Genomic DNA, 26,390 nt, shown 5'->3' with positions numbered 1-26,390 from the left:
GCAGAGAAACACATAAACAGAAAACAGACTCAGTTGACTCCTAGCTCGCTTTTAGCTGTACGTCTTTCTAATCTTAACATTTTCCATGGTGTTAAGCAAAAATTCCTGTGCAAAACATCCCTAAGCCTATTTGATTCGTTCTCCTTTGTGGCTAGCTGGTGCAACCATCAAAAAGCATAAGCAGCAAAGAAATCATTGTTTTCAGTTGAAGCCAGGTTTTGTGGCAACTTTAGTTGGTTACTGAATATAGAGCACACCAACAACATCAGATATATTTTTAGCGTATCTTCGGATTTACCATGACATGTTCTAGGTTTTTCTAGGACATTTCATCAATTTGGAAATTTTCCAAATGTTTTCCATGACTATAATTTTTTAAAATCCAGGTTTTCCATGATGCATGGTTGCCCTGGATCAATAGAATCGATTTAATTTTAAAAACCTAGCTAGCTGTTGTCTACTACAATTAAATGTGTCAACACTTTAGAATTACCTAGTATTTACCTGAATGAGATTAAATAATTATCATGAATAGTATATGTTAATTAATATTCATGAATATGAACAGTTATTATACCATGCATAATTATCAAGAATAATTACCATGAATACAACGAAAGGACATCCAATCGAGGTTGTCAATCGACCAAATTGAGACAAGTTGCAGGGAGGATTTTTGATCATACAACTTTATGACCATCAAACTTAAGCATCTCCACAGAGACGCATAAAGTAAGATTCACTAAGTTCTCAGTTGAGTGCAAGTTAGAAACACGTTCTTTTAATAAGACATTATTATTCCTCCATTATGTTGTTCTCAGGCGTGTGCGACAAAAATCCAGTTTGGCCACTAGAGAGCGCCAGAAGTCCTGAGTTTGCAGGTGACTCATCCTCAATTCACCGAAACACCACTGGCTCTGCAGCAAATCAAACCTTCTGAGGTTGACGCCCGATCTCAAGACGCAGTCTCCGTTGACATACACACTTGCATGTGGGCACGCTGACAATCACACACGTCCCTCTTTTCCACAGCAAATCCGTAAGCACAGAAAACAACCCTTTTGCGAGGGGGCTCGCTTGTCGATTCCTGCAGTGACAAGGAATCCTGCGCCCCGCCCCCCCAGTCAGCATCGTCTCAGGGTTCACTGCAGGGGGGGTCCAAGCAGAGCCGGTCTGCTGAGCTTTGCAGGTCTGCCGACGAAAGGCTCCAGCGTGGCTCCGATTGCTCCGTTGCCGATGTGTGTGTGTGTGAGTGTGTGTGTGTGTGCGTGATTGTGTGTGTGGCGGCCTTGGTGTCTACAGGCGCTGTGTCTGGTATTGATGTGGTGTCAGCTCGTAGAAGAGCACATAGGCATCACTGCTGTGCACCTCGCTAGCAGACATGGGGCTCACTCTGCATGAGAAGAAAACAATGGAGAGAAGGACAGCTCAAGAGTTATTATTTTATAGAGTCACTTTGGCACAGAAACATGAATAACAAAAATAAATAAAAAAGAAATATATATATATATATATATATATATATATATATATCTTCCATGTGGCGTCAGAGAAGGCTAGCACCTTTAGCAGGAAGAAATACATGGCTTTTGTTCATATGTGGCTAATGATTAGCTCAGCTGCAAAAATTCTATCCAATCACAGATACATTCATTATTCCTACTGATAATATTGAAAGAACTGCATCAATTAAAAAAAGAGTGTGCACTAAGCACCTGGAGTCGTTGTAGCGGTACCACTGCTCCAGCGCAGGGTTCTTGCAGAAGGCTGTGTAGTGCCCCCCCAGGATGCTCCCCGAGTGGTTGGACACGGCGTACAGGCTGTACACAGCGTGCACTGCAGAGGAAACAAAAACCAGCCTATAGAACCCAGAGGCGGCCTGTTTTGAACTTCAACCTCAGTGTATTATTAAATCTGTCCTTCTTGCTTACCGCCTTCTGCCGAGGCAAACTCGCCAAGGTCCAGCTCTGTGAGGGGGAAGTTGACGAAGGTGGTGAGCTTGCTGGCGTGTGAAGGGGGCTCGGAGAACCGCTTCAGGTCTGAGATGAGCTTGTTAAGGTGAAGAGAAGCGAATACTTGATACTTATGCAGCCTCTAAAACAATGCTCACATAAACACACACACAATAAATAGTATAAAATACAGAATAAAATACATTATAAAAAAAACATTGTCAAGGCAACATTGAGCTATAAGCTATGGAAAGATATCCTTCAGGGTGAAGGATATTTATTCAAAAATGTATTGAAAGGGTAGAGCTCGATAAAGTTCTCCTTCAATTTATACTAGTTTCGATGTTTGTCTCAACCGAAATTGCAAACACAGGTGCAGAATGATCTCCTCAAGCGTGTTAGCAAAGGATACGAAGCACGAGGACCTCTGGAAACTTTTGGATGGAAAACTTCTTGCTGCATTTTCTTCTGACTTTACATCGCTGGCAAGTCTGGAAAGAGAAAGGCACAGTATGTTGATCCCAATAAGCTTATTATTCAAAATTATACAAATACATGTATCACTGTTAGCAGGGAGAGGGCCTCCTTACAGGTCTCTCTTCTCCGTCCAACACGTCCTCTCTGGTCAAGAGCCGCATGCAGTCGGTCAGAGTCACTTCCTCTGTGTCTTTCTGAAATTATATATGGTTCCCATCTGTTAAATGTGATCAGAATTCTTTACATGCAAAGTAAAGTACAAATACATTTAGACATGGATGTATTTGTGGATGTGGATGGGATTGCATTTTGTTTCTTGAACCTTTTTGTTATTTGGGCTGTCTATGGGAATCAACTAATCTGGCCCATTCTCTCACACACACTGACACATATTTACACGCAATTTAACAAGTTCCTCAACTATCCCGTCTACAGTGAGAGTAAAAAAAAACCCATAAAGAAGAGATAAGTCCCAATCACAACTATATATGGGTTATGTGTGTGTGTGTGTGTGTGTGTGTGTGTGTGTGTGTGTATATGTGTGTGTGTGTGTGTGTGTGTGTGTGTGTGTGTGTGTGTGTGTGTGTGTGTGTGTGTGTGTGTGTGTGTGTGACCACATGTGGACGTGTGTGTTCATAAGCTGACCTGTGCGATCGGCAGAGACAGGTCCCAGAAAGGGTCGAACATTGTGGAGCAGAAGCCACACTCACTGCAGGTCAGGGAACTCTTCAGCTGCCCAACAAACAAATCTACACAAACCACAAAAACCAACACATTACACTCACCTCAGCTCACTTCTGTTTTCTTATCACAGTTTGTGTAAATGGTATCAGCATGTTTCCTCTGCATGCAGGGTCACTTACCAACCACTTTGCTGTCCTCTGATTCTCTGTATCTGTTCCACATCTTTTGACTTTTCTCAGTGTCCCTGGAAAGACAAAGGCTAATTATTACTCTTTTTGCCAGTGTTTGGTGACACAATAGTTCTTTGGGTGCAGGTGTTTGGCATTGTTGTGAGCTCTGGGTAGGTGTAATGGGGCTTTAAACTCTCATTTGACTTTGACTTTACCTACTTACTTTCTAGCTCATGATGTTAACTCACTAACTTTTTGTGTGAAGGATTTTTAACGATCAGACATTGGAGACTGGAGACTCAACTGTGAATTAGCTAACCCGTTAATGGGCTACTGGTAAGCAATAAACTCTTACGATAGGTGGTCAAAGTCCTCTGACACCCTGGGACACACTGTAGCCCGGTTCACATCATTGTGGAGTCCGTCCAATAGAAAGCGCAGGAATTCTTGGGCATCCTGCTGACTGAGATTGGTTGGGGGGTACAGGAAAAGGTATAGTTTCATAGACGCATAGATTTTTAGAACCCTATGTTTAAAAGGAAATATAATTGCAAAAATCACTTGCTGACAGAGTTTTTAGAGAAAACAGGAGAGACAATCGTTACGTTGATTTGAATCACCCAGACCGGTAAGAGGTACTCACTTGTAGCCCAAGAATTTTGGAGCATATTTCTGGATCTGGGTCTTGAAATCTGAGGGGCTGACTACGTCACTGTTGACCGACGTCCACAAGGTCTTCGTTAGCTTAGCGAACTCTTAGGGTGAGAGAGATAGAGAGAAAGAGAGAGAGAACGAGAACGAGAAACGGTAGGATGAAGATTTTTATTGTTAGTATCGACAACCAACTCTCAACCAAGTAATTTGTTGTAAACATGGATGGCAGATAAGGGTGCGTAGAAATATGGACCGATCATAGACACGATCCATCATGAATACACCTTTGCACACAAACGTGTGTGTGTGAAAGATAAGGCTATTATCTCTGCTTTTAACTATAAGGCAAAATAACAGGTACGATCCTCTGGAGTTAGGTTCAGATCCAGTGATGTGTCCAGACTGATGTAGTAGGAATGCTTAGCCCAGGAGCACTGCAAGTATTGTATTCCTGCCCACAACACTGTTCCTTTGCAGAGCACAATAAACTAGAGAAATTGTACACATTTCATGTGTATGACAGATTTAGTAGGGGTGGCACTTAGGGTCGCCAATCAGATATTGTTGACGCCCCTGGTCAGCATGAGGTCTTACCCTCCATTAGAGCAACTTGGTTCCCACATCGGCTGAGCTCTGCTGGGTGGATGTATCTGAGACAGAAGTCCCTCAGCTCCGGAGTGTTGCTCAGGCACTGGAGGATGGAGTTCATGAAACACTGTCCATCGAACAAGAGAAAGAACAAAAATAAAACATAAGGACATAAAAAGATGTCAAAGAATATTTATGACTCGCTGCAGTTCTGGAGGGAGTGTGTTCTTGCGATCTTAAAATATGAAGTGCAATGTCTTCATGTGTGGAGTGAGGCACAGGGAACGCTTACAGTGTTGCCAAGGTTCCTTAGTCCCACCAGACCCTGGGAGCTCTTGTTCTGTTTGGATAGGGACCGTCCCGAGAGAGGGAGAGAACGAGGGAGAGAGAGAGAGAGAGAGAGAGAGAGAGAGAGAGAGAGAGAGGTGATCAGTTGACTGAAAAAAGGGGGGTCAATTGTTTTTCTTTAATTAAAACAGGATTAGCGTTGATATAGCGGCTACAGGGTCATATTATTCTGTTATCATAAAGGTTGAATTGGCCACTTTCCACCACAAAATCAGACAATCGCAATGGAAATGGACAGAGAGCCTACAATAATAACATTAACAATAACACAACTCATTGTTGTGCAGTAGATATAAAAGTTGTTCTTGATGGACATCACTTTATATCCAACGCAGGCTGCTTCATAAACACACCCCATATTAGTTTATTCTTGACTTCTGGTGAGTATATTTCAACTATATAACATAGACAAGGAGTGCCATGTCACCATTACTTGAAGTCAATGTGAACTTAAATAGTTAACCACAATTATCACCTTATCGCATGTATCAGTAGCCTTTCATAGCACGTGAGTGGAACACAGCACTCATACTGAAAGTAGAACCTTCCGCTGTGTTAACAGAGCTCAGTGATCTATTGCCTCGAACACTCTTTGAATGATAAACTTGTTTTGATATGAGTGAATGGCTACATTTATTTAGCACACACTTTCATCCATCAAATAGCCAAGAGTGATTTTTTAGATACATGAAATTAATTGTTAATTTATGTAATCAATGACATTTATATGGTAGGTAGGGGTCACTGTCATACAGCTGTTTCAGCTTAAGGTACAGGTAGTAGTGCAACCCATAGTGCAGCTGCACTTTGGACATTGGAGTTTCAGCTGGGAGTCAGTCACTTGACCCACTACAAGAATGTCCCCCATTATTTCTATATCGTATAGAAAAATTGTATTATAGATTTTGCCCTGTAATGTGTTGGCCTAGCATTCAGTCTTCATTCAAGTGAGTCTCAGAGGCTAGTTCCTGCCCGGTTAACCTTGTAATATCATTGTAACAGGGTAACCACGAAACGTTGTTGTCGTTATGCTCCAATGACTCTTCTGACGACTCTGAAACGTCATGTAGACGCACACAGTTATTCATGGGCTCATACACGTGTCCACATCCCCAAATTATATACTCAGTTATCCTGTCATAAATTTGACTGAGTAAGCAGAAACAGAGCCAAATCTGGTTGGAAAACAAGTATTTTGTGGAGAAGGGCGGGTAATCATTTATTTGTGGTACGTGTAAGAAGTCTGACCATTGTAGGTGTACATGTGGAGCTCATGTAATAGAATGAAATGCACCCATGGTTAAGTAGAATATGAATTAATGTTCCCCACGTAACATTATTTATTCTTGATTAATGATCTGAGTGTATAACATATTTCAGGCTTTCCGAGGCCTCTATCATTCTGTCCATTTTCTGGGCCTGATGCAATGCACAGAAATCTGTGAACCAAACCAGTTTTAGGAAGTGAGTCTTTAGACAAACTGCAATGTATGAGTAAGGTGATATGGGTGAAAGGAAAGCACTTGTCAGGGGTGTTCCTTTACATTATGTGTTGGTGGTTCTACTTAGGATTTCTCCTTGTATTGTTTCCCCATTGTTTTTTGTTTGCTTAATCATTTGAAAGTCAACCTATTCTGATAAGGACTGATAAAGACTGAATTCTCCAGCCTGTATAATAATAATTATACAGGTAATACCTGTAAAACCATGCCATCAATAAACTATGGAAATGTGTAATTAACGTGCTTGGATAGATTGAGCAGTAAACTTATAATGTATCAGGAGTTGATAACATGGCATTGGCCTACCACCACTGAATAATAAGGAATCACATAACAACCATAACAGCAACAGGAAATAGTGTTGACATTTCATATGACTATGAAAGATAATGCATACTAGTAGTAACCATATATCCTGGATGTTCTTTAAATAATGCCGTTCCTCTATTATACGCTATATGCTAGTTGATCTACATATTGTGTGGCAAACTTTTCATTTTGCCAAAATTTTAACTGACAGAGCGAATTGACACCGTAGGCTATGTGTAGTTGGAGAAAAGGGGGAATGTGCATTTTTAACTGGTCGGTTAAATCAGTTATCGGTAATGTGACCTACCTAAGTAAATCATTAGGTGGAAAAGTCAATTGCCAATGTTGAACTTAATTCATTTAGGCAAGTTCTTCTACAGCAACCTATAGTTAAATGTGGAGGGGCCAGTTGGTCCACTCCCTCCCTCCCTCTCTTACCTTGGCTTGGTTGATGAGCAGACCCATGAAGGTGGACATCAACACGGACCGAGACATCGGTCTGTTCTTGCGCCTGCTGTCCTGTCGGCCAAAGGGAAATCCAGTGACCGAGACATTATCCGGCTCCGTTAAGGTATACGACTGCCGCATGCTTAACGTTATAGTAAAACGGAAAAAACGACTCTACTGAACTTTGGTCCAAATAATATAGGACCAAAGTAAATAGACGCGCTATTGCTGCCGGGTCGATGGCACAAATTGATCAACGCTATAAATATAAGCCTATCGAATAAATTGTTACGGTAGCAGAGCCTAATCGATCTACCGTCCTCCGTCGTAGTTTAAAGAATACAGAAGAAGTGGGACTGTTGCTGTTGATTTTACTCTGTGTACAACACGCCCCCATGTGATGATCTGTCAAGCGGCTCGCCGTGCTCATGCTGCGTTCAAGTCGTGTGGGATTAAAGAGAGGGACGGGAAATGTTCCCATCGTTACAATTTGCGGGTATTCGCTGTTATGACAACACATCCACGGGGTATATAAAAATGAATCCGTAATATTTCCACTATATAAAAAAAAGTAGACCACCCTTTTGATTGGTATTTCTTTCTGGCGGTATCTGGAGTAGTGTGACCTCTGTGTTCATAATCTGACCTTTTCAATGGCTTTGTGTGCTCTTCAATCATGTCCGTATTATTTGCCTTGTCGATTCAATCAGACCTTTGCGAAGGATACCACATTCCTAGTTGTAATCCCCAGTATGTATGAATGCATTGATGTATTGAATGTTGACGTGAACGGCATTTACAAGTCACAAGGGTTATTATGGTAACGTCCACCTGGCCTGAATGCAGCATTACTATGCATGGCACATAATTGCCACACATTATTATTATTATTATTATTATTATTATTATTATTATTATTATTATTATTATTATTATTATTATTATTATTATTATTATTGTTTTTAACGTTGCTGAATAATGTCTCTTTTAAAGCTACAATGGGTCGGGAATATCTTGAACCATACTTTTAGATGTATGGCCTATTCATGATCATAAACGTCAGCGTGTCTTGGTATAGTCAGGTCGATAATTGATAATACAAATGATCAATTTATTATGAAAAAGCATGAATCTTTTTTAATGCATCTGCTTAAAGTCAGATGTATTGATTTGGAAGAAGTAAGTATTTGGAAATAGAGAATGCGCTTTAGATAATGATTATATTGATAATAACAATCCACTATCCTCAAATTACACTCCAAACCTCCAAATAAGCCTACATGTTTGAATACATAAATACATTTCTAATGACTGACAAGTACATCCATTTCCATGGGGCTTTTGAATAACCTATGATGTATTAAGCCAGTTTCTGCGGAAAACCGCAGATGCCTAAACTGTTAGGTAATTCTATCTGAAAAGACAGATGTAAGTCAGAAAGGAGAAGTATAGGTTAGGATAGATTGAGGGTGTTTGAGAGAGGCCAATGGAGAGCAGGGCCAACTGATCTTAAAATGCTAGCGTGACATAGTTACGACCTTGCTGTCTGATAAGCAGCCTTGGTGGCTTCCATAGTTAACTTTTATAACATCAATTTAATGCTCTGCAGTCTGAGGTGCTTTTATGGCCAGAACTATTAGCAGCTGTTGGGAGTCAGAGTCCACAGTCTACTGCACAGCCCCCTGCAGTATATCACTGGTTCACAGGTTAGAACAATTTATTTCATTTGATTGATTCCCTCCTCAATACCACCCAAATGCTGACACAATCTATAATTGTTAGGGTCTTGGATGTCTAGCAGAACACACCCACCCACACAGACACGCACACATAAACACACACACACACACACACACACACACACACACACACACGCACACACACACACACACACACACACACACACACACACACACACACACACACACACACACACACACACACACACACACACAGGCCACTGCTTGTCCCGTTTGTTAAAGTCATTCATCCATAATGTCATCCATTATAGTTAATCATATTTTTTTATTAATGCTTGTGTGAGATCAGGACAGAACTCTAGTTTATAAAGGAAGGAGCAGGACTCAAATCACTGCACGCTGAAGTGTGGTAGGGTGAAAGAGCAACTTTCAAGATTGTTGTTATACAACTCTTATCGAATCTTATCTCGCCACACAATACCTAATGTACAACAACATAAAGAGTGCACAGGGTACATGGTGTGCATTGGGACAAAATGGAAGAACCTCGTTATTAGCAATGAAGCATAACATCAAAGGCTAGAAACACTTGAGAACACAATCACTTTAACTGTTCCCAAACCAAACAATGTGTGTGCCTGTGACCTGTGGCATCACGCCTACCCCACTGAGACACACCCACTGCAGATACATATTGACAAACCAGAGCACACCCTAAATGAGTGAATTAGCTGCATTTAAACACACACACATATTAACACAATTAGGCAATCGCATGAAGTACAACAAACAGTAACACTGACACTTAAACTAATCACCCCATCGAGGCCCAAGGTATGTGTCATCCAGGGAATACCATGAGCAAGCATTCTCCAAATAGTTCTGTGCAAAAGGATATTTTTGTCCCCACGTCATCATCCTCATGTATCACTAGCAAATCTGAATGAATCACTTTCTGCGTAAACGGAACAACTGGAAGAGTGAATCACCTAAAAATAGAATGTGGATGGAGCCAGTTAATGTAAGCTTATGATGCAGAGCGTATACAGATTTACTGTTGTCAGGGAGGTGTCCGTAGTTATGGTTCTGGGCTCATAGTTATACCAGTTACTGAGTGAAGTAACTGCTGTTCTGTATGCAGTGTTACTGTGTGAATAATATGGGGATTATTATATTTATGTATATTTAAAATATCTAAAACTATGGCAATGAAAACATTTAAATGAAGAATTAATGGTGAAAGATAGAGTAAAAGAGTGAAACTGAATTGCAGTTAGTTTAAAAACACTTGATTCATGTTGACTTTTAGGTTTTCATTTATTAAGGTAACTTGTCAAAAAACAAGGGCACTTTTTATTTTTATTTGGGCACATTATAAAACTTTAGTTTTTCTTAAATTACTGTTTATCAAAATCATACAAGTACCACCAACTGAGGACTGTACATTTCTACATATAAGGCAGTAACAGGAGCCTGGAAATGAGAAAATATTTCGGAAGTTTGGCAGTTTTCACTTTCAACATGCAACAAACATGTTGTTCTGTCACTTATCGTAGCCTATATTCAGTGTTTACATTCAGACATTGACATGTTACCTTATTGAGAAATAGAGAACATTTGCTGGCACTCATGCCCAGGTATCCATATAAAATCAACACATACTCTATTTATCACCTTTTTATCAGTACATTTCATGGCCACCTTATTAAGCAGATAAGAACTTGGTTGCCGGCCAGTGATTAGTGTTAATGGCGTTATTGCTAGAAAATACCTGCAACGAAAACACTAGCGTAGCGTAACTGTTTGTTGAAAACTGTAGCGGAAGTATTAAAATGATTGCGAAACAAAAACAAATGTATTTAATACTAGTTGTTTGCATATTTAAAGAGAAAATTGCTCACCCTGGCAGCTATGCTAGAACAGAGCATATAATTTGAATACACATTACATTACCTATGATGCATTTATAGCCAGTTCATCCATCGAATACCCTTGGACAAGATAATGCAGGGACTTTGATCACAATGATGTGTCTCCTTAAAAAAAGTGTTGTTCGTCTCATTTCAGTCATTTATGCTGAAAGTCTATCCATAACATCCATTTCATTTTCTTCCTCATCTTTCTTATAAGTTATGGACATCAGTGATTTTTTTGGGCTATTGTGAATGCTCTTTTGTAATATTTGGTTTTCCAAACAAAAGATCCTATATTTCTTTGGATGTATTTAAATTATTTAAATAGTTAGTATTTAAATTATATTTTCCAAATTTATGTCTGGGTTTATACGTGTTTTTCCAATTGAATACAATAATACCCTCAGAAGGGTTGAATTTGAAATGTCTTTGATGGTGTGATTGGCCAACGTCTGGTCTACTGGCTGAGTAATTCAAAGCAGGACTTATTTGGTTCCGTTTCTTCAAGTCTTTCACGGTGTTAACAGTTGGGTTAGCAGGTGAGTACAGTGTGCATGTGAACCAGGAGCCAGGCGACCAAGACAGTGACGCCCACAGGAAGAGCCTGGGCTCGAAGCATGGGACTCAAGCTCACGACTGAAATAGATAAGATAATAAAAATCAAACTCATACATACTGCAGTATTGACTTAACAAGCAATGTGCATGCTTGTACCTTGTGTCTGTGTATTGTCAACATGTGCGTGTATGTGTATACTTTAAATGTGTGTACGGGTACGGGTGACTGTGTGTGTGTGTGTGTGTGTGTGTGTGTGTGTGTGTGTGTGTGTTTGTGTATGCGCCCATAGTGTTAATGTGTGTGTGTGTGTGTGTGTGTATGTGTGTGTGTTCGTATATTGTAAATGCTTGTTTGGGTGCATGTATTACTGTAAATGTGTGTTTGTGTGTGCATTTGCACATGAATATAATTTACATTTGTGTATGTGTGTGTGCGTGTGTGTTTATGTGTGTGCTAGTGTAGCTTATATAGTGTATATACAGTAAATGTGTTTGTTTGTGTTTATTTGTGGGATTACCCCGGCAGCTTTTTCCATCTCTCTGCAACATCCCGGTCACACAACTGCACACCGGCCCAGTCGTCTTACTGCTGCAGATCTGCTCACAACCCCCGTTGTTGAATTCACACCAGTCCGACTCTGGGGGTCAAAACCAAAGGCCTAAGACAACCTTTTAGGGGCCCCCTTAGGTCAAGGCCTTCACGCTCCAGGAGTGTACTAGGGTATTCTTTGCTACGATGTGTCACCATTTAATAACGTCACCACCAGAGGCTATTATAAGCAAATGACCCAGCATTGTGTCACCACTGTTTATCACTTCAGTAGCCAAGTAACCAGATACAAAACAAGACAAGACTAACACTGGTTATTACAGTAGATGTTCATCATAGGCTGAGAATAGTGCAATAGTCAAAGTGATGACACAAATGGTTCAGACAGGGGTGTTAAAATGTGAGGGAATAGTTATTCACCAGGTCAGGCCACTTTATTTATTGTAACCATTGTAATGATAGAATAAAGAAGTACAGACAAGAATGCTGCTTGAGAAAGGGCTCAGGTGTACTCCCCAGCTCTAAAATGAGAGTGAAGACCTGGTTTAACCCTGCTTGGCAGCTCAGGTGTAGCTGATTCACCTAACATGTTGCCCTTTGTAGAAAATGTGACCCGAAAGAAGTACCCATTTAAACCTATATATATATATATATACATATATATGTATATTTACTTACTATGTTGGCCTTGGTGTATTTCAATCATATTTTGATGCAGGTAATGGCGTCCACAACGGTGAACATGATACACTCAAACACACAAGACACACAAACACACACACACAAGACACACACAAACACACACTACGACACACACACACACACACACACACACACTGAAGAGTGCCTACCTCTTCTTCTGATTGGCCCTACAGACAGTATGTGCTCCGTATGTTGACTGTCCTCCGAGTACATTCTTCTGGTGTGCGGGCAGTTCTGTTCACAGTCGAAAAAAAACAAACAAACAAATGAACAATAAAAAAACACCTTAATACCGACACAATGAGTCAAACCACTCATCCATCATCATCATCATCATCATCATCATCCATCCCGGGCCCCAGAGTTGGAGCAGACCACCTGGTCAACGGGGGGCGGGTCTCTCTCACCACTTTGCAGGCGTTGGTCTCCGAGTCGCACAGGGACACGTCACAGTGCAGGTGCACCTCGTCGTAGTCGCCGATGAACTTGAACACGGTGACGTGGAAGCGGCAGGTGAGCGACACACCGTTCTCCGCCATGCCGATGGTGTTGTCCTTGATGTTCGGACAGCTGGACGGACGGACGGATGGACAGACACGGTGGAACGGTTGTTTAAAACAAAACAACAATCAAAATGTTCTGATTGGCCTATTAATCGTTGGCTATTTACGCATGTAAGCATTATGTAATGCACATGCAACATGTTAACATGGACGTATTGTGGCAGTTTTTGGGCACACGCTGCACCAGCCAAAACATGCAATCACCCGTACACTGAGGAAAAGTACTAAACATCCTAGCCAATTAACAATAGGGCTTGCATATTGTTACACCGCAATGACAGCCACCATTTTGGAAGCATAGGAGCATTGGAATGTAATTTTTTGGGTTGGTTGTTGATCAGTTCTTTGGGAAGTGTTCAGAGATTAATCGTGAAATGATTGATCTTCATGGGAAGAAATTGTTGTGTTTGAAACTGTCAGTGTTTTCAGGCGAGATGTGGAAAAAAAATCATTAGCCTAGGTTACGGCGTATTCACGTTAATTTAGGATTTAGGACAGTACTCCAACTCACTTTAGTCCTCTCTAAATGGCATGAGTATCGCCAATTTAAAATCTCCTGATGCGTTGTAATGCACAAGCCTATAACAAACACCTCACCCTCTGGCGGCACAACATTCCTACACACTGAATATGTGTCAACCACATTCCTATCGGCTGACTATATGCATTCCTCCATTCCTATAGAGCAGAAAGTACATTCCCATGATGCCACTGAATAGAGGGTATGTTACCCCCGCTCTATGATGATGTAGCGCAGCCGGTCGCTGCTGTAGCGCGACGGCGTGGCCCAGCACATGTTGACAATGAGGATCAGCTGGTTCTCGTCGGCGCCCTCCACGAACACGCCCACGAAGAGGTTGTCCCGCGTGCTCAGCACCACCTCGCCCTCCCTGTAGGGCTGCCGGTAGGAGCCGTTCTTGTACAGCGCCATCTTGGTGATGAAATTGCCCTCCTGGGTGGGCAGCGTGAGGTTGATCACGCTGTTGAGGGCGGGGGCGCATGAAGAGGTGGTGGGGGATAGAGAAAAGAGATGTTGAGCGTTGTGGGGAGGTTTCAGTGTCACGTTTTTGGAAAATTCTTTGCTACTTTGGCTAATGGAGATTAGGATGTGTTACACACAACTAGCGACACTCTCCTACTTAGTGTGTCACTGATAAGTTATTTTATTCTGCTTTCTATGGGAAGATAAATCAAGCAATCTAGTTATGTAGCTCTTAGCTCAAATCAGAAATCAATACAATTGAATGTGACCAATGTTGATCAATTCAATAACACCTAATTTCTTTGAATGTTTAACTAAAGCTTAAATAGTGCTGGCAGTTCTGGTCGTTGATGCGCACCTAATGGACTACAGACGGAAATTAGTCCCCAGGCTACAATCTGGCACATTTACGTGTACTGCTGTACATGTTCATCATTGTGCAATGCCCTGAAATAAATAAATAAAATAAAATAAATAAAGTAAACAAAGTAAACAAGCTGTTCTTCAATGGCGCAACTGAGCTTTGCGTAGTTCAGTCTTATCAACCTGTGGTATGTGTACCACCGGTGGCACACAAGGGTACTGAAGAAGTATGTGGGATTTATAGATGAAAATAAATATATTATAAATATAGCCAGTAACTAGGCTTTCAATTATTTCAAAATAGTTTCTTTGTGACGTCCAACATGTGTTTTCAGTTGATGTTAACATCCAAAACATCCATTGATGTTTTGTGTTAACTTGTGTTTGCTCAAACACACACGCTCAATAGAGAGCTCAAGTCTTTATCTTTCCACTGTTCCTATTCTTGCGTTAATGATTGTGTGGAAAGGGGGCGCTGGCCGTTCTTGGTCATGCACTGCCTGTTCATTCATGTATTGTTTACTGTTTGCATTTGATTCGGTCAGTTCAGGTCTTGATGACCATTGAGTGGTTCACCTGAGGTCAACGGTCCAGAACCACTAGTGGGTTGGTCATAGTGGGCCCGTTCCATCTCACCTGAGCATGGGCTTCAGCACTGTCTCCAGGGAGATCTTGAGGTCCAGCTCGTAGGCGCAGGAGAACTCCACGTTGATGGTGCGGTCCCTGGTGATCACGTTGCCCGTGTTGTTCACGCTCTCGATCCACACCGTGTTCTTGTACATGATGTGTGTGCCGTTGGACTGCCGGGGGAGGAACCATCCAGAAGGAAGTAGGGTTAGGGTTAGGGACGGAAAAAAAAGAACAAACATCTATATATATACACCTTGAGTCAGTCCCTTAGGGTGCAAAAGGATTCACTTGCAGTTTGTGTGCAGAAGTAAAACAGTAAAACAGAAAAATATATTGTCCATACTTAGATAAAAGTGTTTTATTTTTTTATAATGATTCATATCTATCTATCAGCTTTAATGTATATATATATATATATATATATATACAGTATTTCATTTCATTTCATTTTTCTGTTTTCTACAGGTTAAATGAACAATGTTATGTATGAGATGTATGAGAGTATGTGAATGTATGAACAAACATACAAACGTCTTTGTGTGGCTAAAATCTTGTGCGAGTATCACTCTTGTTCTTACGTCTGTAAGTCAGTCATTGAAAAAATCCACCCAAAGATTCTGACGGCTTCTAAAGTGTCCGACCGGAGGAGCAGGGGTCTGGGTGTACCTGCACGATGGAGCCACAGTGAGCCTTGGTGTTGTTGATCCGGAAGGAGATGAAGTCCTCTCCCTCGATGCCGGCGCAGTGCTGGTCGTTGATGCGCACGTCCTCCCTCTCGAAGCCCAGCTGGAAGAGCTTGCACTTGGAGATGGACACCTCCATCTGCGCGTGCTTGCAGGTCACCTCCGCCTGGATGATGTCATCATCACCTTGGGGGAGGAAAAAAAAATCCAAACCAAAGACAATGAAGACAAAGACATTATTTAACTGGCCTCATGAATGCATATGAGTGAGCAGAAAATCAACACTGTGTCGACCAGCTGTTATGTATACTAGAAGCTGGCCGACACTAAATTGAGTTAATCTTATCTTGATAAAGTTTCCTGCTCAGTGTCTTGTTACTCACCGCCGGGGCTGCTGGGTAGCTCAGGGCAGCCGCAGAGGTCCCCTCCGTTCTCTTGCTCACAGGTATTGTTTGTGCAGATCTCTCCTGCACAGGGGTCATAGATCCATTCTGCTAAAGACAGGTCCACGCAACCATGTTAGCTGTCAGACTCAAAACGCATTCACTGCTGCATTAGCATTTTGGCTAGCCCAAGACGTCATTCAAAATAAACAGATACAAATAATATCAGTATTAATACCAAGATTATACAGATACACAAATATATATATTGTATTGATGCTGTATTTATATATACACAACATACACACAAAGTATTCTATATGACGTCTCCTACACATATTACATATGTGTAATATGACCATGATAGAGGAAAGAGGTTGGGTGTCTTGCTAACACCTTAACATTAAAAGTCTCAACCAAAGTGGATCAGATGGCCAACACCCTCCAGTGGTCTACCACTAAAGCTACTGTACAGTCATGGGAAAAAAACAATAATAGAGTTGGATCTAGCCTACACTGGATGGCCTTCCCCTCTCACGCCAGATACCGCTCACATATAACCCATTTACTAGAACTGATGTGCAGGATAGGCTAGGCTAGGCTAACTGCACTAGCTTGTCCACCACTAGAAGGAAGAGGAAGGGGGAGCAGGCTGGCGCCTGGCGGGGCCCTTACAGCAGTTCTCCTGGGCGATCCACTTGGTGGTGAGCGTGCCCATGGCGCGGCAGGCCTCGGCGTAGGCCGCCAGCGAGCCGCAGACCTGGGCCTTGCGGTGGTTGTAGCAGCCGTCCAGGTAGCAGGACTCGAAGAAGGGCCGGGGGTCCAGCAGGCCGTGGCAGGGCTGGAAGAAGCCCTTCATCTGGTTGAGCTTCTGGCAGCCGTCCTCGCCCTGGAGACTCAGCACTGCGGTGTTGTCGCAGGACTGAGCCAGGGCCACGTACTGGGTCTCGTCGCAGCTGTGAACAGCGGGGAGGTGGGGGGGGATTCAGGGTTTTATTGGGGATCGGGTTTACTGAATGTAATCCATAAAAATAAAAAGTGCACTTTCAATTGGATTTTCATTCTCCACCTTACTGAAGAATAAATGAAAAGAATAAACTAACTCGTTCCAAAGAGAATGAACATTTAGAAAGTGAGACACTAAAGCCCATATGGACCTTAGACCTTGTCTATGAGAAACAATACAAAGACTCCCTATGGGCTCTGGACCTTGGTCCAATTCAATCGTTCCCACACTATAATGACATCGCTGCACTGTGTCAGAGGCCATCATTTTCCTGAGCTGCACAGAAAACCAAGCTGGCAAGGTCTGCAAGCTTGCTATAATCTTGTAATGGCTGTTGTAGCCTTGAGAGGTTGATAAACTCACTAATGTTGTGTCGTATGCAGATAGACACCCCTTTAATCTTTTCCACTCAGTGTGCTTTTTCGGAGGCGGCATGGGAGGACATGCTCACCTGTTCTGCATGCCGTTGGTCTTCCAGCTCTGGGCCAGCTCCAAGGCGCTGACCGCTGGCTTGCCCCTGGAGGTGATGTAGTCGTCGCTGGGGTCTCCGTTGAAGTTCCCGCACAGGCCGCACACCTTGTTCTGCAGCCGCTGGCCCATGGTGATGCTGAGGGTGTTGAAGCGGTTGTAGCGGATCTGGATGTCCTGGGGCGTGTCTATGACCAGGAAGCCCTCGGAGGTGGACAGGCGGGTCATCAGCCCTGTGACAAAAGGCACCGACACCGGTGTGCCGTTCACCTGGTGGACAACAACAACGGGCCAGTTACAGCTATTAGGCTGTACTCGATGATGGCTCACTTCCAATAGGAACTGCCTTTTTAAGGATGGATTTCATTCATGCATACCTACATACAAACATACAAACAATCATACATACATACAGGCCGTATGCATGCATTCATACAAACACACATACAGGCCGTATGCATGCATGCATACATACATCAATACATACATGCATGCATAAATACAGACATACATACATGCCTACCTATCTATCTACAGAACCTACATCCATCCATGCATCTATCCAATCATCATCTACATAATATTGAAAAGCCTCAGGATCAACAAGACATCAGTCAGGCTGAAGGACACCTTTAGCCTTTAGCCCCCCCCCCCCCAGAAGCGCTCCCCCCCTGCAGCGCAGCATTCTGCCTGAGAGCACCCCTCGGGACGCTCACCTTGACCAGGCTGCCGGAGATGAGTATGTTCTCCTCGTTGATGTACAGGTAGACGTGGGAGATGGTGGTGAGGTTGGGCGTGCTCCACTTGTCGAAGTTGGCGATGAGCTGGAAGGAGAGGTCGGGCAGCTTGCGGCAGTTGGTGGACAGGACGAAGGAGCAGGAGGCGGGCAGACGCAGCGAGGCGCCGTCGAAGGTGCGGAAGACGCCACCGCCGGACGCCACGCAGTGCTGGGAGCGGCGGGCGAAGCAGCCGCGCACGCCGTAGCGCAGCGTGCACTCCTCCTCCGCCTTGCAGCGCCGCGGGTCGCACTGGATGAGGTTGCGGCCGATGCACTGGCAGCGCTTGGTGCAGTCGCTGTTCCAGAACAGCTGCTTGGGCTGGGGGGCGGGAACCAGGGAGACGGGTCGGTTGGATTTGTGATTTTTTAATAATTATGAAAAGTACTCAATACTCTTTGGAGTTTGGAGATGTGAATTTTATTTTATTTTTTACATTGCAGGCTTTGCAGCATAAACAACAATGATGAAATATATGAATCTATTGATAATAGTGAATGACGTAGAGATTCTAATTATTTTGTGTGTTTAAACAACACATAGCTAGAACATATAGTTAAACCTGCACTAGGTAAGAATTCCCATCAGCAGCCTCTAGTGGCTTGAGTCATGGCTACAGTTTTAGTTATGTTGAGTTATTATTAGTTTGTTATTAATTGTTATTTTCAGATTTTCCCACTGGGGGGTGCAGTGTGGGGTAAAGTTGTGCCAGAATAAAACATTTCATATAATCCATACATGGAGAAGAACATCCATGAATGGATTGACTTGTGGATGGGTGTGGTGTTGAGTTACATCGCAAGAAACATTGTAGTTCTTATATATATATCGATATATTGTCATTAGATAATTAGCTCAGGTAGAAAAGTGACACAGTGTTTTGGAGCTCATGAAAAACCTGCAAAACCATGTCCACAGCAACATCCCATCACTTTAATATTTCCTTCCCTGGGTGAAACAGTCATGCATGTATTTGTTTAATCTCGCTCGGTTCAGCCGAGACAAGGGTAAACTAACCTCGTAGTACTTGCCATCCGTGTAGCAGCCGCAGTTCTGGGGCAGGAGGCAGCTCTTGCCATTGAGGACGTAGCCCTGGTCGCACAGGCAGCCCTCCACGCAGTCCTGGTTGCAGTCCCTCTGGCCGCGGGCCGGGGCGCACTGGGGCGGGCACACCGACATGCAGCTGGAGTAGTGGCTGTTGGCCGGGCAGCGCAGCACTGGGAGGGGCAGGCGACAGTTTAACCACTGAAAACTTTTTAACAGATGGATTGTTTGGTATGGTGGCTAGATCTTTGAACTTTTTCCTGAAGCTTTGTTTGAATCGCAGAGTGTATGTGTAAATTCCAGGAAAAGAGCCCAGAGTAAAACTTTCAACAAGGAAGCCACTATGAACAACCAAACATTAACGTCATAGGCCCCCTTCTTTATCTATTTCTTTTGTATGTCATCCTGAACAACAGCAAAATACTGTATCAGTTTTGCAGTAAAACCTTTGAAATCTAGATCACAGAAAAAAACACGAGCATCACCGCAGGGGGTGTTAGACCTCCATCCAAAGATGGGCAGCCCTTGCGTCTGGCAGGTGCTGGCGTAGATCTGCAGCCAGTTGCAGATGGTCTCGGGGGCTCCCTGGTCCAGACAGGTGTCCTGCAGGCAGCTCTGGTAGAAGAACGCCGGCGGGACCTTGCTGTGGCAGCTGGCGAACACGCCGGCGCGGTCCACGATCAGACCGCAGAGCCTCACCGCCTCGGGCTCCACGAACACGTACAGCCCATCCCCGATGTGGAAGCGCATGCCCATGTTGCGCTCAACGCCCTCCCCCGCCTCCGGGTCGGCCGTGGCGCCATCGTAGCCCTCTGATACGGCGGCGGTGTCGTCGTTGCCGTGGCTCTTCTCGCCCAGGCCGCAGCGGGGGCAGGAGTCCCCGCAGCCCACCTGGCAGAAGGTGTCCCTCTCGGCCCACGCCATGCCCCAGTCAGCAGTGCTGGAGAGGACGGGCGGCGACGGGGGCAGGCCCTGGCAGATGCCGCAGGTGGTGTTGTAGATGGCGTGGGGCAGGCTGAGCAGGAGGAGGGTGTTCCAGTCGAAGACCACCTTCAGGCCGAAGTCGGACTCCAGGATCAGCAGCATGCCCAAGGTGACCACTGTGATTTTCCCCGAGCCCAACTTCAGGGGGAGATAGAGGCGCTCCTTGTTCACCTGGCGGCAGGGAGAGTATGGATCATTTATGGCTCTGTGTGGTTCTATTCTTTTCCTTCATCAGGTCATTGTTGATTGTGGATATCTTATTTTCCTTGTGTGTCGTTCCGATGGACACAAGAGACGGATTGGTATAGAGAGATTATTATAAATTTTCTTTGTATTTACCTGATTTGCTATAATGATTTATAATTACTTTGGATTAAAAAGTTATAATAATTACTGTATGAGATTTCCTTGAGCAAGGTTAGACATTCCAATAAAACTTGTTGAATTCAATTTGAAGAGAAAGAAAGAAATCTAGTTATTTTTTTGCCATTCCTACGCCCACAGGTTTGTCTCAGCCTGCCTTGTGGGTTTGTATGTGTGTGTATGTGTGGGTAGGTGGGGTCGGTTTGGGTGTGAAGCACCTGTTGGTGTGTAGTGTGAGGTGTGTGTGAGTGTTTGTGTGTGTTCTGGTGTGGTGTGTATGTTGGATTATGTGCGAGTTCTGGCTCTCTTCAGATCTTTTCAGTCAGTTTGTGAACCCATTCCAAATGTCGCTCAGGGGTCGGGCGTTTTTCTCTGAGCCAAATCCAGTACGTTAAAAGATTGAAATAAGATCTGCCTTGAGCCAATCAAAGAAGAATTCACCCTCTGCCTGGTTATTCTATCGGCTTGATTAGAAATAACTCGCCCTCACCAATACAAAAAGTATGACCTTCACAGGTCCTGCATTAATTATCTTTCAATTCACTCATTAAATATGGGTCAAAGATCCCGATGGAAAGTGGAATAATATTCACCACAGGAATGAAGTTGACCATACACTCAGGACTTTCTGAGAAGAGAGGGGACAAAAAAGACACAAACATGAAGTCTCACACACCGTGACTGTGTTTTTGTAGCTCCGCGACACTTCGATCTCGTAGCCATAGACCTCCAACACGAACCCCCGGACCCAGATGGCTTGGCCCGTGTCACGCTCCTCATTGCGGGCGGCCATTTTGAAGGGCGGGAAGGTGTTTGAGGATCCCCCGGCGATCAGCTGGCCCGGCTCCTCGTCCCCCCTGCAGTTGGTCGTGGCCAGCTGCAGGGTGCAAGAGCTCTGCAGCTCGAACGGCACACCGCCGAACGGCAGGAAGTGTCCGTAGCCGGCGGCGGCGCACAGGGCCTCGGTGCGCGGCTGGCAGAAGTAGAGACCGCCGTTCTCCTCGCAGTACTCCTCTGCGTGACAGGGCCCCGTCTGGCAGTACACGCTGTTGTCTGAGCCGTTGCAGTAGCAGCGCTCCAGGCACTCCCTGTCCCTCCAGAAGGTCTGGTTGGTGGCCAGCTTGCGCCCGTGGCTCTTGCAGCCGCAGTCGCTGCGGGCCACGCAGAGCCCATCGCGGAGGGCGTAGCCTTCCTCACACTGGCAGCCCTCCTGGCATGGCAGCGGGCACGGCCGCCGGGGCTCGTCCAGGTTATCACAGGTCAGAGGGCAGGCGTTGGTGCACTCGTCAAAGTGGCCGTGGTCTGGACAAGGCAGCGCTGCTCCCAGTCATAAAAAAATAAGAAAAGTAACAAAAAAGAAACAACTGTTAATCCTGTAATCGTCTGTAGTCGCTAAAGCCCTACAAGCCATTTTAATGCTGCACACAGTCTACTTACGGCAGTTGGTGGCGCTTCTCCAGGACGCCAGGCCCACCTGGGCGTCCTGGCAGGCCGAGGCGTAGGCCTGCAGTGAGGAACACAGGGCCGAGCGGTTGCCTTCCTTCACGCACATGTTGTACAGACAGTTCCGGAAGAACGGCGAGGGGTTTATGGCGTCGTGGCACGCCAGGAAGGAGCTGTTCCCTGGGTCGTTGATGCTGCCGCACATGTAGGGGCTCTGGTAGACGCGGAGGTCCGTGCACATGCGGTAAAGGTCATCGCAGTCGCCGTTGCAGGTGAGGTCGTCGGCGATGGCACGCCAGCCCTCTGTGAACTGCTCGCTGGACTCTGCCAGGCGGCCGTTAGGCAGGCGGAGGTCATCTGATGCGTTGCGGTTGAAGAAGCCGCAGAGGCCGCAGGTGGCGTTGTAGAAGACGGTGGAGAGGGAGATGTTGAGGAAGCCCTGGCGGTTGTAATGCACCCGGATCACGCCGGGGCACTCCACCACCGTGACGTTGCCCGGGGCTTTGTAGATCAACATCGTCTCCAGTGGATGCACGTACGGGAGGGGCACCACTTCAGCATTTACCTGGGATACAAGAAGGTGAAGAAAACAGTATTAAATAGGATTAAATATCATTATTCTTTCTTTCAAATAGTATGGGTTGGGCCTTCATCCGACAAGTTACGGCCGGTTATCCTGGCGAAAGAACGAACAACAAACCTTCACTATGTCAAAATCGGTGCCTCCTATCTGGGCTTCGACGTTCGCCACCCTGACCACCACAGGCCTCATCCAAGTCGGGCCTTTGTTCACCAACTTCCTGCCAATCTTCACCTCCACGCTGGAAACGTTGCGGGGTGCCGAGCCACACAGCTTCAGCAGGTAGTAGGAGCTGTCGTCAGGGAAGGACATGGAGACGCCGTCGAACGACGACGTCACCGTGTTCTGGGCGACCGAGCAGGTCCCTTCCCTCAGAGGGTAGCAGCCCAGCCGGCCCACCTCCGCCGTGCACACCTCCCCTTCGCGGCACGAGTCGTTGAAGCAGGACACCTCCCCCACGGGGCCGCAGACACAGCGCAGCTTACACTCGCTGGCTTTGCTGCTCGTGCCCGCCCAGAACGTGTCGTTACGGGGGTAGTAGAGACCCTCGTGCTCACAGCCGCAGTCATCGAGATTCACACAGCGGCTGCCGCTGAGGATGTAGCCTGGGTCACACTGGCAGCCCTCAGTGCATGGGTGGGCGCAGTAGAGGGCAGAGGTGAGGTCCGAGCAGGAGGACGGACAGGCGCTGGTGCACACCTGGTAGTGGCTATCCTCCGGACACGACAAGGCTAACAGTGAATGCAATGGAAGATAAATGTTGGATCCAAAAAGGTAAAAAAAAATTGCCATTTTTTGGTCATTCACTCTTTGGAAAGTATCAACAAATGCACAGCACAAATAAGCAAACATATTCTGTAGTTACCTTTACCTACAAAATGACCTTTGGTTAAGGGTTGCTCTAGTCAAGGTATTCATGTTAATGTGTCCGATTTAGTACTTACCACAGAAGTTGCGGGATCTCCAGGGCCGTATAGTGACTCCCAGGGCCTGACAGGCCATAGAGTAGGCCTGGATGGCATGGCACAGAGTGGTGATGTTATCCCTGTTGCTACACAGATCATACACACAGCTGTAGACAAACGCAGTGGGGTCCACCACAGCTCTGCAATCCCTGAAGGGGCCATCTGTTTTGTTGATCAGCCCACAGTAGTCGGAACGAAAGTAGAAGGCCTCTATGGCCGGGTCACACATGCTGCAGTTCTGAGTACATCCGTCGTGACACCTCCAGTCTGTATCGTCTGCCCGCCAGCTACCTCCTAGCTCCACCACACTTTCAGCGAGAGACCCATCGGGTAACACTGGGTCATCAGCAGGGTCATCGTTATAGTTACCACACAGGCCACAAGTGTTGTTGAAGTAGGAGCTAGGCAATGAGATGGAGGCATAGTGTTGGCCATCGTAGGTAACCAAAAGGCCAAAGTCTGTTTCCAAGGCTATTGCAACTCCAGATTGGTAAACCCTTATGGCACCGAGTTGAAGCTGAACAGGTAAAGTCTTCATAAGTCCATCCACCTGCGAAACGGACGAGCGTTAGCCTATGATATTATAATGACAGTACTTACTCTCAATCGTTACCTCAACATACACCGGCTACCCTCACCTGAGCGGTTCCCAAGCTTCCCTTGGGCAGGGTGACTCGATGCCCGTACACCTCCACTGTCACATCTCTGAGCCAAGAGACAGAGGCCATGCCACGGTTTTCATTCTTGGCCTCCACGCTGAAGTAAGGCAGCCCTACCACCTCCCAGCATGGCCGCGCCAGCAGGTAGGAACAGGTTCCCTGGAAGTGATAGAGGAAACCGTCGAAGGTGTGGTAGTGCGGGTCGCCGAAGACCACGCAGGTGCTGGTGCGGACGGGCTGGCAGTAGAAGGCGCCCTCCTGCTGCTCACAGGTCTCCAGCTGGCCACAGGGTGCCTCCTGACACTGAACTTCGTTGTCCATGTCCAGGCAGCGACAGCGCAGGGAGCACTGGTCTGACAGCCAGAAGATCTCTCCCCGCCTGTAGAAGCGCCCTGAGGAGGATTGAAGAGGAAGAGGACGATGGTTACAGTACGCTACAGTATCAGTCGAGGTCATTGTCGAGTTGCGTCTTGCACCTATTTTGTGTTTTTACTCAAATTCTACAACTAAGAGTTACACAGTAAACTCTTCCAGAATGCAGAAGAATTCATTCATCAGGATGAACATCAATGCCTAATATGAAGCCATGCTGACATATCGAAACATTTCTTCACAATGAAAAACAAATCAAAGTCTGTCTTCCTTCTTTTTATAAACTTGCCATTGTAGCTGCAGCCATTTGCAGGATCTATCAATTCAGTGTCCACCCGGAACACCCAACGCCCTGGCACATTTACGTTGGTTGTCTGCTCAATGTTCACAACGTCGTTGGACCGGGAACCTGGCAGGTTGAAGAAATGGCCAATGTCTCCTCCATTGAAACCTGACTGAATAGGGCAGAGGTGTGAGGGATTGGAGAGGGAAAGTCATATCACCTATTCATTCTGCAATATTGTGAGGTTTCTCCATGTGTTGTGGTCCCGTTGGGGGAATCATGACCAGAATACCTGTGCTGTCGTCCCACCCAATCCGGTCAGAGGATCTCCTCCGCTGGCGGTTCCTGTGCTCCACAAGACCTCTCCATAGTTGAATATAGAGAAGGATGTTGCGCCATCAGAGACAAGCACACACTGGAATGTATTTACCTTGATCAAGAGAAGAAATCAATTGAAGAGGAGAGAGCGTTTAGGAGGATTCAAATATAAAGATAAACTGTATTATCTGAAACAACTTGGATCAATCAATTGGGAAAAGCTTCATGATGTACATTTACGCAATGCAAGTCGATTTACCGGAGTTGTTTGGCTGCCTCCATAGAAGGTGACCTGGTGCCAAGTTGCGATGAAAGCCCAGGCAGCAGTAAAGCCTGATATGTTTTTAAAGTACTTGCGTATGTCTTGCGTAGCCCGCTCTAGTATTTCGGGCTCGACGGTCTCGCGGTAATACACATCCCCTCTAATGCCATTGTGCACGTCCGCCCACAGTGGAGCAATGAATGATCTGCTGTCACTCAGGGGAAAGGCTTCGGGGGTGAACTGGCTGACTTGCACATTGAAGGAGATCACGCCATTGTTGTTGACCTGCACGCAACAGAATAGGATCACCAATAGACATTAGACGCCCTGTAATATGTGGAGTTCCTTAATGCGGACCCAATGCAGTTCCCGGGATGGATTAGAGGTGGGCTTACGTAAATTGAGCGGTAGGGGGCATTGAAGAAAACGAACGGGAGGAGCAGAACCACTTCTGCAGAACTCCCATCATCCATCTTGGGGGTCTCTTGATCTCGGCCCGGTCCGTAGGGGTACATGATGTCCTGATTACCAGCTGAGGTGGAGGTAAGAGTGGTCAGGAACATGAAGATACATTGAGAAATGCATTGACTTCTTCGCAATTACGGATTTTCCAGGACAGGGCACAAATGGCGAAGAACATATGTACCTCTAATCTGTGCAAAGATGCTGAGGAGGTGCAGCACGATCACTGGATTTACTGGGCTGACCAT

General features: G+C 45.3%; 2 protein-coding genes across 2 annotated transcripts; both read right to left on the bottom strand.

Moving 5' to 3' along the window:
* Positions 1-770: 770 nt before the first annotated feature.
* LOC307077460 (ubiquitin carboxyl-terminal hydrolase 2-like) lies at positions 771-7,442 on the bottom strand. Its single transcript, XM_079738889.1, has 12 exons — positions 7,123-7,442; positions 4,818-4,865; positions 4,532-4,652; positions 3,927-4,038; positions 3,639-3,746; positions 3,293-3,357; positions 3,075-3,178; positions 2,543-2,623; positions 2,365-2,443; positions 1,932-2,039; positions 1,716-1,836; positions 771-1,393 (listed from the first exon to the last, which is right to left on the bottom strand). Exons 1-12 carry the CDS (start codon positions 7,270-7,272, stop codon positions 1,297-1,299), a joined length of 1,194 nt encoding a protein of 397 aa, XP_079595015.1. The 5' UTR covers positions 7,273-7,442; the 3' UTR covers positions 771-1,296.
* A 3,834-nt stretch (positions 7,443-11,276) lies between these two features.
* On the bottom strand, positions 11,277-26,390 carry tecta (tectorin alpha; the record flags this gene model as incomplete). The annotated part of the gene is made up of 23 exons (XM_079739053.1): positions 11,277-11,380; positions 11,820-11,939; positions 12,703-12,787; positions 12,961-13,123; positions 13,848-14,096; positions 15,098-15,261; positions 15,758-15,960; positions 16,158-16,268; positions 16,833-17,113; positions 17,615-17,901; positions 18,348-18,728; positions 19,425-19,624; positions 19,937-20,606; positions 21,475-22,115; positions 22,236-22,806; positions 22,942-23,552; positions 23,766-24,336; positions 24,425-24,837; positions 25,107-25,272; positions 25,393-25,530; positions 25,678-25,965; positions 26,076-26,212; positions 26,327-26,390. The coding sequence occupies 23 exons, from the start codon at positions 26,388-26,390 to the stop codon at positions 11,277-11,279; spliced, it is 6,618 nt and encodes a 2,205-aa protein (XP_079595179.1).

The sequence above is a fragment of the Pollachius pollachius genome, assembly GCF_949987615.1.
Source record: "Pollachius pollachius genome assembly, chromosome: 6".
Classification (NCBI taxonomy): Eukaryota; Metazoa; Chordata; class Actinopteri; order Gadiformes; family Gadidae; genus Pollachius; species Pollachius pollachius.
This window is presented reverse-complemented; position numbering and strand designations above follow the sequence as displayed.